Source organism: Empidonax traillii, unplaced genomic scaffold (genome assembly GCF_003031625.1).
Source record: "Empidonax traillii isolate 1590-97213 ecotype Southwest subspecies unplaced genomic scaffold, ASM303162v1 scaffold432:size744455, whole genome shotgun sequence".
NCBI classification, from domain to species: domain Eukaryota; kingdom Metazoa; phylum Chordata; class Aves; order Passeriformes; family Tyrannidae; genus Empidonax; species Empidonax traillii.
Genome location: NW_020955625.1, coordinates 386,784 through 399,830, shown reverse-complemented (window position 1 = coordinate 399,830; position 13,047 = coordinate 386,784). Strand labels below are relative to the sequence as shown.

Sequence of the window (13,047 nt, the reverse complement as noted above, 5' to 3'; positions counted from 1 at the left end):
TATGGCTTAAAGCCCTTTAGAAATTTGGGGTTTCTTTTGTGGGGGGTTAAGCTAATTCTGTTTTGTTTTGTTTTCTTTGCTTTAGCTAAAAAACTAGGAATCACTGATGTGCCAGCTGAGGTCGTTACTTTTATTTCCCATGCAACACAGAACAGATTGAGGACAGTGATAGAAAAGGTGACAGTGATCACCCAGCACCGGATGGAATCATACAAAGTAAGTGCACAAACAAAGGTGTTGTATTTACAGAGACACGTGGTGCTGCTTTTCCTCAGCACACGGGGATGTTTTGGTTTGTTCTGGGTGCAGAGCTTGTCTCAGCTGCAGGTTTGACCCCCTCAGTAATCAGAGAGCTGGGATGGTGGATCTGTTGTCAGCTCCGTCTCCCTCCTCTGCCACAGAATTTGGGTGTGAATTGTTTTGTCTTTCTGTGCTAAAGTGTCTGACATGGAGCATCTGCTGAGCTGTTTCTGCTCATGGGCTGCTGATTCTTGATAGCTCCTTTTTTGACCAAGATGTCTGTTAATTGGATCAAAATTGCTTTGGTATTTCAGAATCTGTAGTAACTTTACGTGTCCTTGGCTGTGAGAAATATTAGTATTTTGCAAAAGCTACCAATGTGTCTTAAATGAGCAACTAAAGAATTCAGCTCTAAATTCTTCGCTGTAATTAAACATGATTTTCTCTTTAAAAAGAGCATTTAAAGGTAAAATGATTCTTTTGTTGGTGGTTGTGTTCGTTAAGAAAACTGAAACAATTTTGATATCTTAAACCGGGGGGGGGGGTGGGGGGGAATTTAAATAAGAATCTGCAAACCAGGTTGAAATTCAAATGAATCAAACATCTTTATTGACACATTTAAAATACCTCTTTCAATAGAGGTAAGATGCTCATGGTTATTAAACTGGTGTAAAAGCAAGATGGCAATAACTGGTTGTGTGTTGTCTAAGCTGTGTTTAGATTTCTTTAGCATATATGTACACTGAGTGGCTCTGGTTTAGTTTTTTTCTTGGTTTTGTGGTGTACTGTTCTGTTGTCCTGGACTGGAAGTCTGGTCAAACATCTTTGGACTGCATCTTTGCCCACCTGTCTCCCAAACCTGAGTCACAGTTGGACTAATTCCGTGGGATATTTGCAGAAATAAACCCCTTTGGCATCTCTGACTACACCAACGTTGTTGTGATAGGAAAAGGGATTACAAAAATAAAGGCCACTATTCCTGATTATTACCTGCACTTGCATCTTTCATTGCAGTCCATGGATATATTCTACTGTATTGGACTAAAAGCAAAATCTCCTTGTTTCTTAGTCAGTTTTCTGACTGACATTCTAAGTGTTCCCATGTGGCTCATGTCACAAACTCTTCTGTTTGTTGTGTTCTAGGGAAGCTTAAATGCTCTTAGTTGTAATAAACTTCAGTTTTAATTGTCATTAAAGGCTTATTTTCAACTTAATTTTTAGCTTTAATGCTCTTATAATGCTGCATCTTGATACAGTCTGTTACTAGTTCAAGGTGAGTACAGATACAGGAATTTTAGGTGGTAAGCCTGGTTATAAACTGTATCTGGGATTATTCAGTAATAAACATCTTAGAGGTTTTTCATCAGTAAGTCTGTCAGTAAACTGATGTCTCTGGTGCTGATAAACCAATCTTTGTTTTTTGATTTGCTTAGATATTAATTAAATAATCTGCATTACTAACCATAGGCTGGCTTCATTCCCTGAGCTTAAAAACCAGAAATGTTCTTTTTATTGTTCATAGAGTGGAAAGATTTTAATGTAGAACACCTTCAGTCTTGGAATGCATAGTCTGGATAAAAAAGGCTGTTTTTCTAGAACACTGTCCCTGTTTTGCAGGATGACGAGTGGTATGAACAAGCTACAGATGTCCGAGCACAGCTGAAGTTCTTTGAGCAGCTGGAGCGTTTGGAAAAGCAAAGGAAAGATGAACAAGAGAGGGAAATCTTGTTAAAGGCTGCCAAGGTATCAGTTTCACTCTCCTTTTTTTAACTGCTTTACCGTTCATAGTCTTTAAACAGTGAATTGATTTTGTGAGATCTGTTTCATAAACACATTTTGTTTCTCACAACAAAAATACTGTTGAGCCCTTGAAGTCCTTCGGTCAAGCTCTGCTCTGTGGTGACTCCAGACCCACCTTCTGTGTTTTGAGGATACAGCTCTGGATTTGAGGAGTTCTTGGGAATACAGGAGACAAGGGCCAAGATTCTCAAAGTAACTCTGTGAAATAATTTGTGCAATTGCCTTTGAAGTTTAATAGATGCCAGGGTTTGTGTGCCACTTGAAAATCATACCCTACACTTCTGGTATTTAAACACAATTCAGTCAACTCTTTGGGATTTTTTTTTGAGGCTTTTTACTTTTTAAGTTTCTAGGCTTTGTTTTTAAACAGTTTTTTTCATTTGTTTATCTTAATTTGTGCTCTGTACCTGCATTATATGATTGATTCATGCCTGTCTTCAGTGAACTGTCAGTTCTTCTGGGCTGGCTCTTTTGTAGCTTCATTTCCAGAGACTCAATTTTCATCCATGCAATAGAACAAACTCAGATAATATTGTTTAAAGAGCACATAGATATAGATAAATCTCCTGCTTGTAACTGTATATTTAATTATATATATATCACATCAAAGTGCAAATAAGTTTATCCCTTAGTTGTCCCATTTCTAATTGTATTTGAATTTTCACTGACTTACTTATTTTACATGCTGAAAAGATGATACAGAACAGCTGAATGTTCAGTTGTAACACAGCCTCCTGATTTTGTGCCAATAATGTTCACAAACTGAGAGATTTATTTTTTTTTTAAACCTAGCCTTGCTTGTTTCAGAAATATGTTTCTCCATTAGGGTACTTTAATTTGTCCACTTTGCACTCTTAATTTATAGTTGCTCACATTGTTAAATAGTCCACAAATTTTCCCATAACATTAGATACTCTTTAAATGTCTTGATGAAAACAGACTTGCTGTTTTCACTCTCAATTCTTACTTATTAGAAATAAAGAAATGCCTATTTATTTTTTATCCTGTTTGCTCCATTCAGTGAATACACCTTGATGGATTGTGTTTTCTGTGGATCCTGCTGCTTGTTGTTTGTTTTGGTTGCTTTTTTTAGTGGACATGGAGAAAAATGCAGTAGCTCATAGTCCTTAGCTCAGAAATGTTTCCCTGAGTGCACAAAGCAGGTTGATCTGAGAGTGGGTTAGATGAGCTCCCCTTCTTCCTTCCAATCTGAATTCCTTCATGAATTGATATTCTGTAGTTTGTTTGGGTTTTTTTCGGTTGTTATTTTAGTCTTGAATAATATAAACTCCCGTGAAGTCAAAATTTAGGAAATAAATACACGATCATCAAGTTTGATTCCTACAGATTACAGAAAGAGCAAATTGAAGAATTCTGCAGCACACAAATGTAAAAGAGCCCCCTAATTGATTAGAAAAAATTACCTTAATGAAAATAATGAACGCACAAATCAACTTCATAACCAGGGAATTGTAGGAGACAGCTTGATACAACACATGGTATACTAGAAAAATACATGAAAATATTGAAAAATCAAACCCAAACCACAAAGTAGCCATGGAAGAGCAGTGCTGGTTTATCAGTGTTAATGTTTAGGGAGAGAAGTTGAAGATGATGTGATTTAAGGGGAAATGCCAGTTTGGAACTGAACTTTGTGGAGTGTTCAGCTGGTGCTCCCCATTCTGTTCCAATGGATTGACAACCTATTGCAAGACTTGACAAAGGACATAGTTTGGCAAAAATATGGTCAGATTACTATTTTTTATTCTAAAGAACAGATTTTTCATTATTTCCTTAAGATCTGTGGTACTCCTGAAATGCAAAAGTGTCTGTCCATGGACAGTGATATCTGTTGAAGTCTTTATGCTGAATTCCTACATGCTAATTCCTTCCCTTGGAGGGTTTTTTTTTTATGGTCCTTTATGAACTTGCCTAAGGATCTCTCAGTCCTCATGGAGAGGATGCAGTAACTGCGGTGGCACAGTTCAAATCTGCCCTGATAAACAGGGATTGTGTCTGCAAAGGGGGCAGTGGTGGCACTGACTCTGGGGACTGAAATATCCACGTGCAAATGGGTTGTTTCCCCAACCACAGCACCTTTGTCACCCTGACAGTGTTGTCTTTAAAGGATAGAAAACTTCGGGGTTTAAAATGAAATTGCTGTTTGTTTGGGTTTTTTGCTACAGACGCTTAAATCTAAAAATCATTATTTATTTTTAACTGCAGCTTCTTAATGGGCCTTTTAGACAAACTGAGTGATTTTTTCTCTTGTGTTTTGACATATTGTTTTGCAACATGTTTTTAAAGTTACTCAGCAGAATAATTTTAATGAAAATTTCAGAACTTCCTGCCAGTGGTACCTCATCTGCTGCCCCATGTGGAAGAGCATAAACAGGTTGAATGTGCACAGTGAAAATTCTTTTTTAATTACTTACAATTTGGAGCCCTGTTAACAGCCAAAGTCCAGGTTTTGACAAAGAATGGGATAGTGAAGGAAATGTTCTGGGCAATGGAGTGGATGGTATTAAATGATCAACCTAATCACAGAATAATCAATGGAGAAGATAACGAAAAATGAAGGAATAGATTGAAATCAAAGGGGAGGCAGCATGAGTCTTGGGGAAGCCTTGAAGCCAATTGGGTGATTTTGCATTAGGGCTCAGTAAGGGGTAAAAAAAATGCAAATGATGGTCAAGGAAAGTGTCAGGTTTGCAGGTCTTTGTTGTTTTGGGTGGTGGGTTGGTCTCATTAGGAGGAGAAAGGAAAATATTTGACAGGAGTGTTGTGGTTGATCTGCAACCACAATTCCAGTTGTTACAGTAGGATGTGCTTGCAGAGTTTGTAAGCACCCAGATGGGGCTGGGTTTGCTTCAGGAACTGTTTTTAGGAGAATGAGAGAACAAATCAGATGGGGAGATGGAAGAAAAAAAAAGTTAGGTTTCAAAAAATACAATTTTTGACATTCTGACAAAAGTCACTATCTAAGTTAAAATGAGTTGTGAAGCTCACAGGTAACAAAATAACAGTATTATTTAGCTTGTTAAATGAGAGAATATTGTAAAATCTCATGTCCCATGCCTGGGAAATAGTTGAGAAATAGAAACTTCATCTCACAAGCCTGGAAACATAACAACTGATGTTCTCAGGCCAGTGAGAGCTTTTGGGGGAAGATAAATTTGACAGGAAAGGCAAAAATCATACTGTACTATAGCAGCAATGCAGCATATAATTTCTTTTAAATTAAACACCTAAACATTGAACCCACAAGCCTGCTGTTTTAGGAGCTGGAATCATCTCTTGCACCTCAGGGGTCCTGCGTTGTGTCCCACAGCGTCCCCCGATGTCCCCACACCAGCCTAGCCCACGTGGCCCAAAGCATTGCTGTAATACATTCCCAGGAATCCTTTTTATTACAGAAGTGTTCCAAGACATGTTGGTGCCCAGACTGTGGGATCCAGCCTGGGATCCTCCTGCTGCTGGGACAGCTCCTGTTTCCCACCCTGGTGAGGTGCCACGTGCTCTGCAGGGAGACGGGCACTGCAGCTGCCCTCAGTGCTTTGGGGTTCCCTCCTGACACGTGCAAGAGGCTCCAGGAGGGGCCATCTCGTAGCTGAGCACAGGGAAATATTCGGGAGAGTCAATTCCTGGCCCTTGTTTGTTTTCCCAGTCAGGCCCCACCGGCTGTTGCTCCCAGGAGTGTGCAGGGCCAGACATCTGCCGCTTGGGTCTGTGCTGGCTGGGACGGCAAAGAGCAGGGAGAGCCGAGGGAAGAGCTGCAGAAAGGTCAAAAGCCAGGCTAAAATCACCTGAGGAATTTCCATTTGACATGGTGTGCGTTGTGTGTGGACTTTCTAAAAAAAACCAAGCCCAGCATAGCACAGGTTTTACACAGTAACTCTGTTCTTGCTGCTTTCAGAGCTGGTTCCAAAACCTGGCAAGTGCAGGTGCTGTCTGTCAAAATGAAGGAAGTTCTGGTTCTGGTCTAGTAATATTTCTGGCAGCAGGAGGAGCAGGAGGTTGTAGCTGATTTGTTGTTGTTTTTTTTTATTTTATTTCTGATTTTTTTTTTAGAGGGTGGTGCTTTATGCAGTGAAGATACACAGCTGGGGGTTGTCCTGGTTTTCAGAACATGAATGAATCATACTTGTGTGTTATAATGTATAACAAAGTGGATCATGTTAAAATTACTGTGTTAATTCATCCGCTCAAACTGTCTTAATGCATGTGTATTTCATTATAAAATTAATTTTGGAATTTAATTTCCAATATATGCAGTCTGTTAGTCTGTTCTTTTGAGTGTTCTGTATTAGTAGCACAAGCCTGTCAAGTTTTTGGATCTTAAATACGACTATCACAAGAATAAGATCTGTTCTATAAAAAGAAAATTTACATAAGTAAATGGAAAATTATGTTCAGAGTTGTTTGCAAAGTTAATTAGCATTTATGGATGATAGTGATTTTTATAGTACTGTGGGTTGAAGGGCTTCTTTTATTGGAGAGCTCACTGGAATTTGGGGATGCAGATTCCCTTACACACGCCCTGGGAGGACTCGAAGGGGCTGCTCTGTGAGGCAGAGATGAGTTCAGCTGTCACGGCAATTTAATCCTTCCCCTCTCTGCTGAGAGCAGCCTTCTGTGAGATGGACTTGGAACTCCCTTCTGATGAGAGCAGAGCAAAGGGGGGAAATCATCGCGCTGAGATAATTTTCTGAATTTTTTAGGGATTTGTTACTGCAGTTTTAATGATTTCAATATAAATCATTTCTCCCACCTGAGCTCCTGCATTCCAGCTCAGCGTGGCTGGAACATCGAGGAGCGTTTTACACCCTCAGCTATGATGCTTTTAACTTCCACTTTTTATTAACAAAGCTAATGTGAAAGCAAAGTGTTTCATGTTGCCGATTTAATTTCTTTAATTAGAAGTGAAAGTTATAAGCTGGTACAGCCGTGGGTGAAGTTCTAATGTCATCAATGGGGAAAAAAATAGGTTTCAAATTGAAACTGTTGGCACAGCAGTGGCTCTCAATAGCACAGCACCTGCAGTTGTGACTCTTGACTTTATTTAATGAAAAAAGATGAAGTCGAAGCTTTAAAGACTCCAGTGCAAGTATTGGGAAGGGGCAGTAGAGCTGCAAGTGCCTTAACTGGGATCAGGTGTAGCTAAATGCAGGAGACACCCTGGGAGACATTTCCTAACAGGGGTGGAACAAGCTGAGAATTCAAAATTCTTACAAATCTAATAGAAACCTTTTTTTTTTTTTTTTGTTAGCGGGACAAAAACTTAACAACAGTGCAACTTTGATATTACTAAATCTTGAGTAATTTTGATAATTACATGCATCATAATACTATTAGTCTGTCCATCTGCATACATAGAGAGTATCCTCCAATTTCAAAAGTAATTGGTGCTTGTATGACTTATTATTTTAAAAATACCATTGCTTTCTAATTTAAGGCAATTCTGTGAAATCCAAACTCCCCTTCATGTGACACTGTTACATGTGCAATTGTCTGTTTGTGTGGCCTCTTTCCTTAGCACAAGCCAGGGGTTTGGAAAAGCTGAGGTTTGGAACATTAGGGAGTTTGGTAACATGTAAACGAACCCCCTTATTCCTCTTGTGCTTTGAATACACACATTAAAATATGCTGCTTTTCATACTTTGAAAGCCCAGGATTTCCATAGAACTAATGTGATCTATGCAGGTTTCAGATAAATAGGATAGCAAGTTCTCCAACACAAAGCACTTTCATTCTTCACTATTAAAATATCAGGCTGTCTGGTCTAATAAAATTAACTCGTGTTTGGGAGAAATGTTAACAAACCTGGTTTGGTGAATAAGTTCTCAGTAGGAGACAGCATTTAATGTATTTAAAAAGTATGTTATCTGGTTAGGATCAGTCCTAGGTTTCTCTAAAATTACTATGGGAAGCCAGCTTGCTTCTAAAGGTGTTTATTCATCAACAGGAAAATACATTACCTAAATGCAGCTTGCTTTATTTACAGATTTAGGCATGATGAACAGGGAGGGCAAGACAAAGGAGTTGTGATAAACTCCTTGAAAGGATTTGATTTGATTTGATCTGTGATCAGGGGGTGTTTCCAAAGCTGTGGAGGAAGGAGACATTGGTGCATTAAAAGATTTTGGGAAAGCATGTTTCACAGAGCAGGTGAGGTGCTGCATATTGAGATTTGGATGTTAGAGGGGAAAGGAGAAAGGAAGAGAAACCCCAAAATATGAATGACTTTGAAGAAAAAGTTAAACTGCCATTAAAAAAAACCAAAAACCTAGGAATGATTAATCAGTAGCTTGACAGAAGTAAGTGTAAAATGCTAAAACAATTGCTCAGGAAAAATGGTGCCATGCAGACAAGCACTGCAGGAGCTGAGCAGCAGCAACACTGGTCAGACTCTTCAGAGGAAGGGAAGGATGTTCACGTGTGGAATGGAGTGTAAAGGCAGCCCAATGACATTTTTAAAGCTTATCTAGGCACCTCTGTTAAGCTTGACATTTTCATTTGCTTTAATCTGTGTTGCATCAGCATTGAAGAAGCATTTCATAATTTACATTAGATGGTAAAGTGAAGAATTAATGAAATAGTGGATGTTTATACTTGCCCTGTAACACGTGTTAGCCTCCATATGCTGATTTTATTTCTGAAGGTTACTGGCGTGGTAGGCAGCAGGAACATAACTTAGTTTTTAAAATCTGGTTTTTTAAGAACTATTAAAATTTGTCTGAACACAAAAAGAAACAGAAAAAAATTACAGTTAAATTCTTCAGGTTTTTTAGTAGCAATGACACGTGCAATGTGAAGTTGGAATTCTGCTTGTTTGAAATGAGAGCTAGCCTGAGCTCTTTGCAAGGGCTGTTTGGTGTGGATTCAAGGAATAACTAGAAACTCATTGCATTATTCTAAGTGTAAAAGTAGTTCTACCTTCACCTTCGGTCTGGGTGTATGTATGTAACTTCACCTGGTATTTTAGATCTTCATTATTGAAACAAAATCCTGTATATAGTATCATTCAGGAGCTACGTATCTGTTCTCACCTCTGCGGTAATTTTCATTATTTATTTACTGTGACCAAGCTGGAGGTTTACACAGAGCAGATCACCTGCTTTTGCTTGTTGAGATTATCCTGAACTCCAGATCTAATTTTATTTGTTAAGGGGTTTTTTTGGGGGGGGGAAGGGAGGAAAGCCCCCACTCTTAAATGTGTTACTTTTTTACTCTGTAGCACTTCCAGAGTTTTTCCTTCACTGGCAGAGTCTAGGAAATCGCAGTGTTACTTCACATCTCTTGCTTTAATTTTCCTTACAGTGTCCCCAAACACAATGCAGATCTGGTGTGTTTTCCAGGGTTCTGTCACTTCCTCATAGAAAGTTGGTAACAATGTTAGAAGCCTCAGCTGCACTCTCCCAGGACACTCTGCCTTCTCCTTAAGCTGATGTGCTTTTAACTTGTGCTTTGCATTTGGCAAACGTTTCAGCTTCATACAGTGGTGTAACAACACTTTGTGTTTCTGCACTGCCTTCACTCTGAGGCTCACAAGGCAATAGAAGTTCATTGTACAGTTATAAATTTATCATCAAAACCCATGAAAGGGCTAAATGTGCTTTTTCCACACATCGTACTGGAGAAACTGAGGCTCACAGTGATTGAACTGGCAGGGCAGAACCACAGAGCAAGGACTAGTTCAGCTCAGTTCATAAATACCTACCTGAGCCCATCTCCTGGAGAAGCAGCTCACCCAGTGGGGGTTTGTTCATTTGGTTTTCTAACCTAATAGGTATAAACCTAATCAAGGTTTTAATAACTGCTGTGCTGAACAGAGCCCCAGCTCTCTGGCACATCCACATATGTCATGTAATACCTTTTTGGCCCTTGAATATTAACTAGGTCAGGTTATTTACACTTTTGTTTGGCCACAGCATTAGAAGGAATCTCAGTTTGTGTTAAGGAGGAGTTTCTTTTTGGTTGGCACGACTACAACACGAGAGTCTGGCTTGGTCATTGGCTCCCTCAGGCTTTAATTTGTCCTTCCTTTACTGCAGACACTCTCCTGTCAAACAGCCTGTTGTGGCAACAGGCACAAAAGGTGTTGGTGTTGGAAGGTGTTGGTTGGTGTAGATGGTGTTGGAAGGTGGAGCTGATGTGCACAGTGGGAGAGTGTGAAGCACATCGTCTAAAAACCTCATTATTGTTTAATTTGACCATTCTTTATCATCACTGTGTTTTATATGTGTGCTACGTTAGCTGAGAAAAAATAATCTTGAGTTAAAAAAACCAAACCAAACCAACACAAACCAACAAAAACTAACAGGAAAAAGGGTAGAGAATTCAGTGCCATTGTTGCCCTGTCTGTCAGATCATAGCCAGGGCACTCTCCAGGTGTATCAAGAATACTACATGACTTCTTTAAGGGCAGGCTCTTCAACTGATCTCCCTTTGGTTTTCTTAATGGATTTTTAAATTCTGAACAGAACATGATGTGAGAAATTCAAACACCAGGAAAAAATCTGAGCATATGTAAGTTTGCAGACCGATATTCTTCCAGGTTTCATGTCTGTCTTCAGCATAGCAATAATCAGAGGAAAACAGATAGGAGAGGGCACAGATAATCCTTTAGGAGTTGTGTCAATGGTATCACCTTAAATCTCGAAGAAATACTGAAATAAAACTCCTGCATCTCTCAGGTATCAGGAACAACAGTTTTCCTGGATGTCACAAGTTCTGTTGCAGCTTCTTGCAAACTTTTTCTGCAGCCTTTGCTGAACTCTGACCTATCAGGCAATTATAAAAGTATAACACCTGTATTATCTGCCTCTTGAGTTTTGAATTCCATAATTTTGAATGCTCAGTGAGCACAAGTAAGAATTGAATAGTTTTAACATCTGCTTGTAAAACAGTCTGTATCTAAAGAAATGCACTGCTCTGGGTTGTTTTTGCAGTTAAACAATTATTCTTAATGGGCTTTTAGAGCTGCTGTTCCTGGTTTTGAAGGAAAATACAGAGGTTACCATTGAGCAATATTTATCCAGTTTTGGAAGTGCCAATATTAATATCAGCAGTGCTTGAATGGGTTTAAGGTGTGTGTGTTCCTGGGCTGCACTCCCAGTGAGCTCAGAGGGGTAGAAGCATCTTTATTATGAAGATTTACCTTTTAGGAGGGTGACTTTGCAGCTGTTTTCTCCACATTCTCTAATGAAAAACTGAGTTGCAAACAGTAAGTTTTAAAATCAGTGACTGTAAGGACTTAAATAAAAAAGATAAATAAATAAGATAAAAATAAATAAGATAAATTAAAAAGATAAATAAAAGAGATAAATAAATAAATAAGAAATGGTGTCACTTCCACTCTTGGATGCTCGAATTTGTTTGTATGAAATAACTGAAATCTAAACCTATATGGAAACTTTAGCATTGACAAAAACATGTTTTTTTTGGGGGGGGGGGTGGGTTAGTTTGTTTTAAATTTAAATCCAGGGTAGATCTGATTTACAACTGAACATTTAACAGCCTTTTGGGTGAGGTTTATGGCTTCGAAATTGCTTTTCTATCAATTTAAGTGTCCCGTGTTTGAGACTTTGTATCCTGTTCCTATTTCTTTGCTATTTTTTAACTTACTGCAACAGATGAGGGGTTCTTAAACCATCTGTTAACCTTTTTTCCCCATTTTTTTTCAAACATGTAGAGTCGCTCAAGGCAAGAAGACCCAGAGCAAGCTAGACTGAAACAAAAAGCAAAGGAGGTAAGCAGAGCTAGAGATCATTACACTTGACATTTCAAGGCTTGAACATATTAATTTTTTATGCCTTGCTACTTGTATATCGTTAATAAAAATCTGACTAAAAACTTTTTAGGATGTATTTGTTGCTTTGCCTTTGATCTTAATGTTTGCAAACTAATACATTAATACATGGGAAGCCTAAGGAGATTTTATAAGAGAATATTTCCATACATTACATTTTCATTTCCATTTTAGGTAGCTGTAGCTTTTGTTGGGTTGTTGATGACAGCAGCTCTAGATTTTGGTGGAAAATATGTGCCTTTGTCTTTTTTGTAAAATGTCACTTTCTTAGAAATGTGCCACTTAACAATTTTGTTCTGGTAACGTTCTTTCAAATAAGATAATTGCCAGTCAGTTCCTCTGCCGTGGAGTATTTACTCATCTGTCTATATTACAATAATTAAAAATTATCAAATAATTTCAGATCAAGTTGTGATGTGTTGCTCTAAGAATAACAGTTTGTGAACTACTGAGTACCTTAATTTGCTTTAAATTGGAGTGACTGTCCTTTCCTTAAGGCAACTCATGCTTTAGGACTGGGTTGTAACTTAAATCAGTTAGAAAGGCTAAAATATCTATCAGTTGAAAGTAACTTCAGCAAACTGATGCTGGTTTGTTTTAGCCAACTTCCTTGGATATATACATTAACAGGTAATAATTATACATTAGAAGCTAATATATACAGAAAAATGCAAGTTTTGTATTGACCTGTTCTTCCTGTTGTGTTTCCCCCTTGGCAGTGTTCTATAGTCCCGTTAACTATATAGATTTTTTATAAAAGCACTAAAAAAATTCCAGATTCATGGCTGAGTTTTATTTCTTTATTTCGTTATGTGATTGTGTAGTAAGATTTGCTGAAGTGAATTCTTGTAAACATTAGACCAGGCCTTAGTGTTTCCAGAGCTGGATTTGTCAAGCAAGTATTGAAATGAAATAGAGTAATCAAGTTATTTGGCAGGAAAAGAGACGGGATTTTAATACTCCTTGGGCTTTGTATGTAGCTGGTGTATGCAAAGGAAGAATCAGATAATTAATGGCAGGCAAAACTTGCTGCTGAGCTGAGAACCAAAGCTGCTGGAAGTGCAAGTGGGCTGGAATTGCATGCATTGCTGCCACAGAATTTGCTTTCGTGGCAATCCTTTTTTGGCCACTGGAAACTTGAGGAAGAGAAAGCGATCAGCGGGGTCCAAGCCCCACCTTTCCAGTGGTCAGAGCGC

At 38.5% G+C, this 13,047-nt stretch overlaps 1 protein-coding gene across 1 annotated transcript in view; it reads left to right on the top strand.

Moving 5' to 3' along the window:
• Nucleotides 1-13,047, top strand: part of LOC114062743 (transcription initiation factor TFIID subunit 4-like) — a 138,005-nt gene that overhangs the window by 60,534 nt on the left and 64,424 nt on the right. The window contains exons 11-13 of the mRNA XM_027894518.1: nt 86-216; nt 1,858-1,983; nt 11,735-11,791. Coding sequence (XP_027750319.1) covers nt 86-216; nt 1,858-1,983; nt 11,735-11,791 — 314 coding nt within the window. The remainder of the gene's footprint in view (nt 1-85; nt 217-1,857; nt 1,984-11,734; nt 11,792-13,047) is intronic.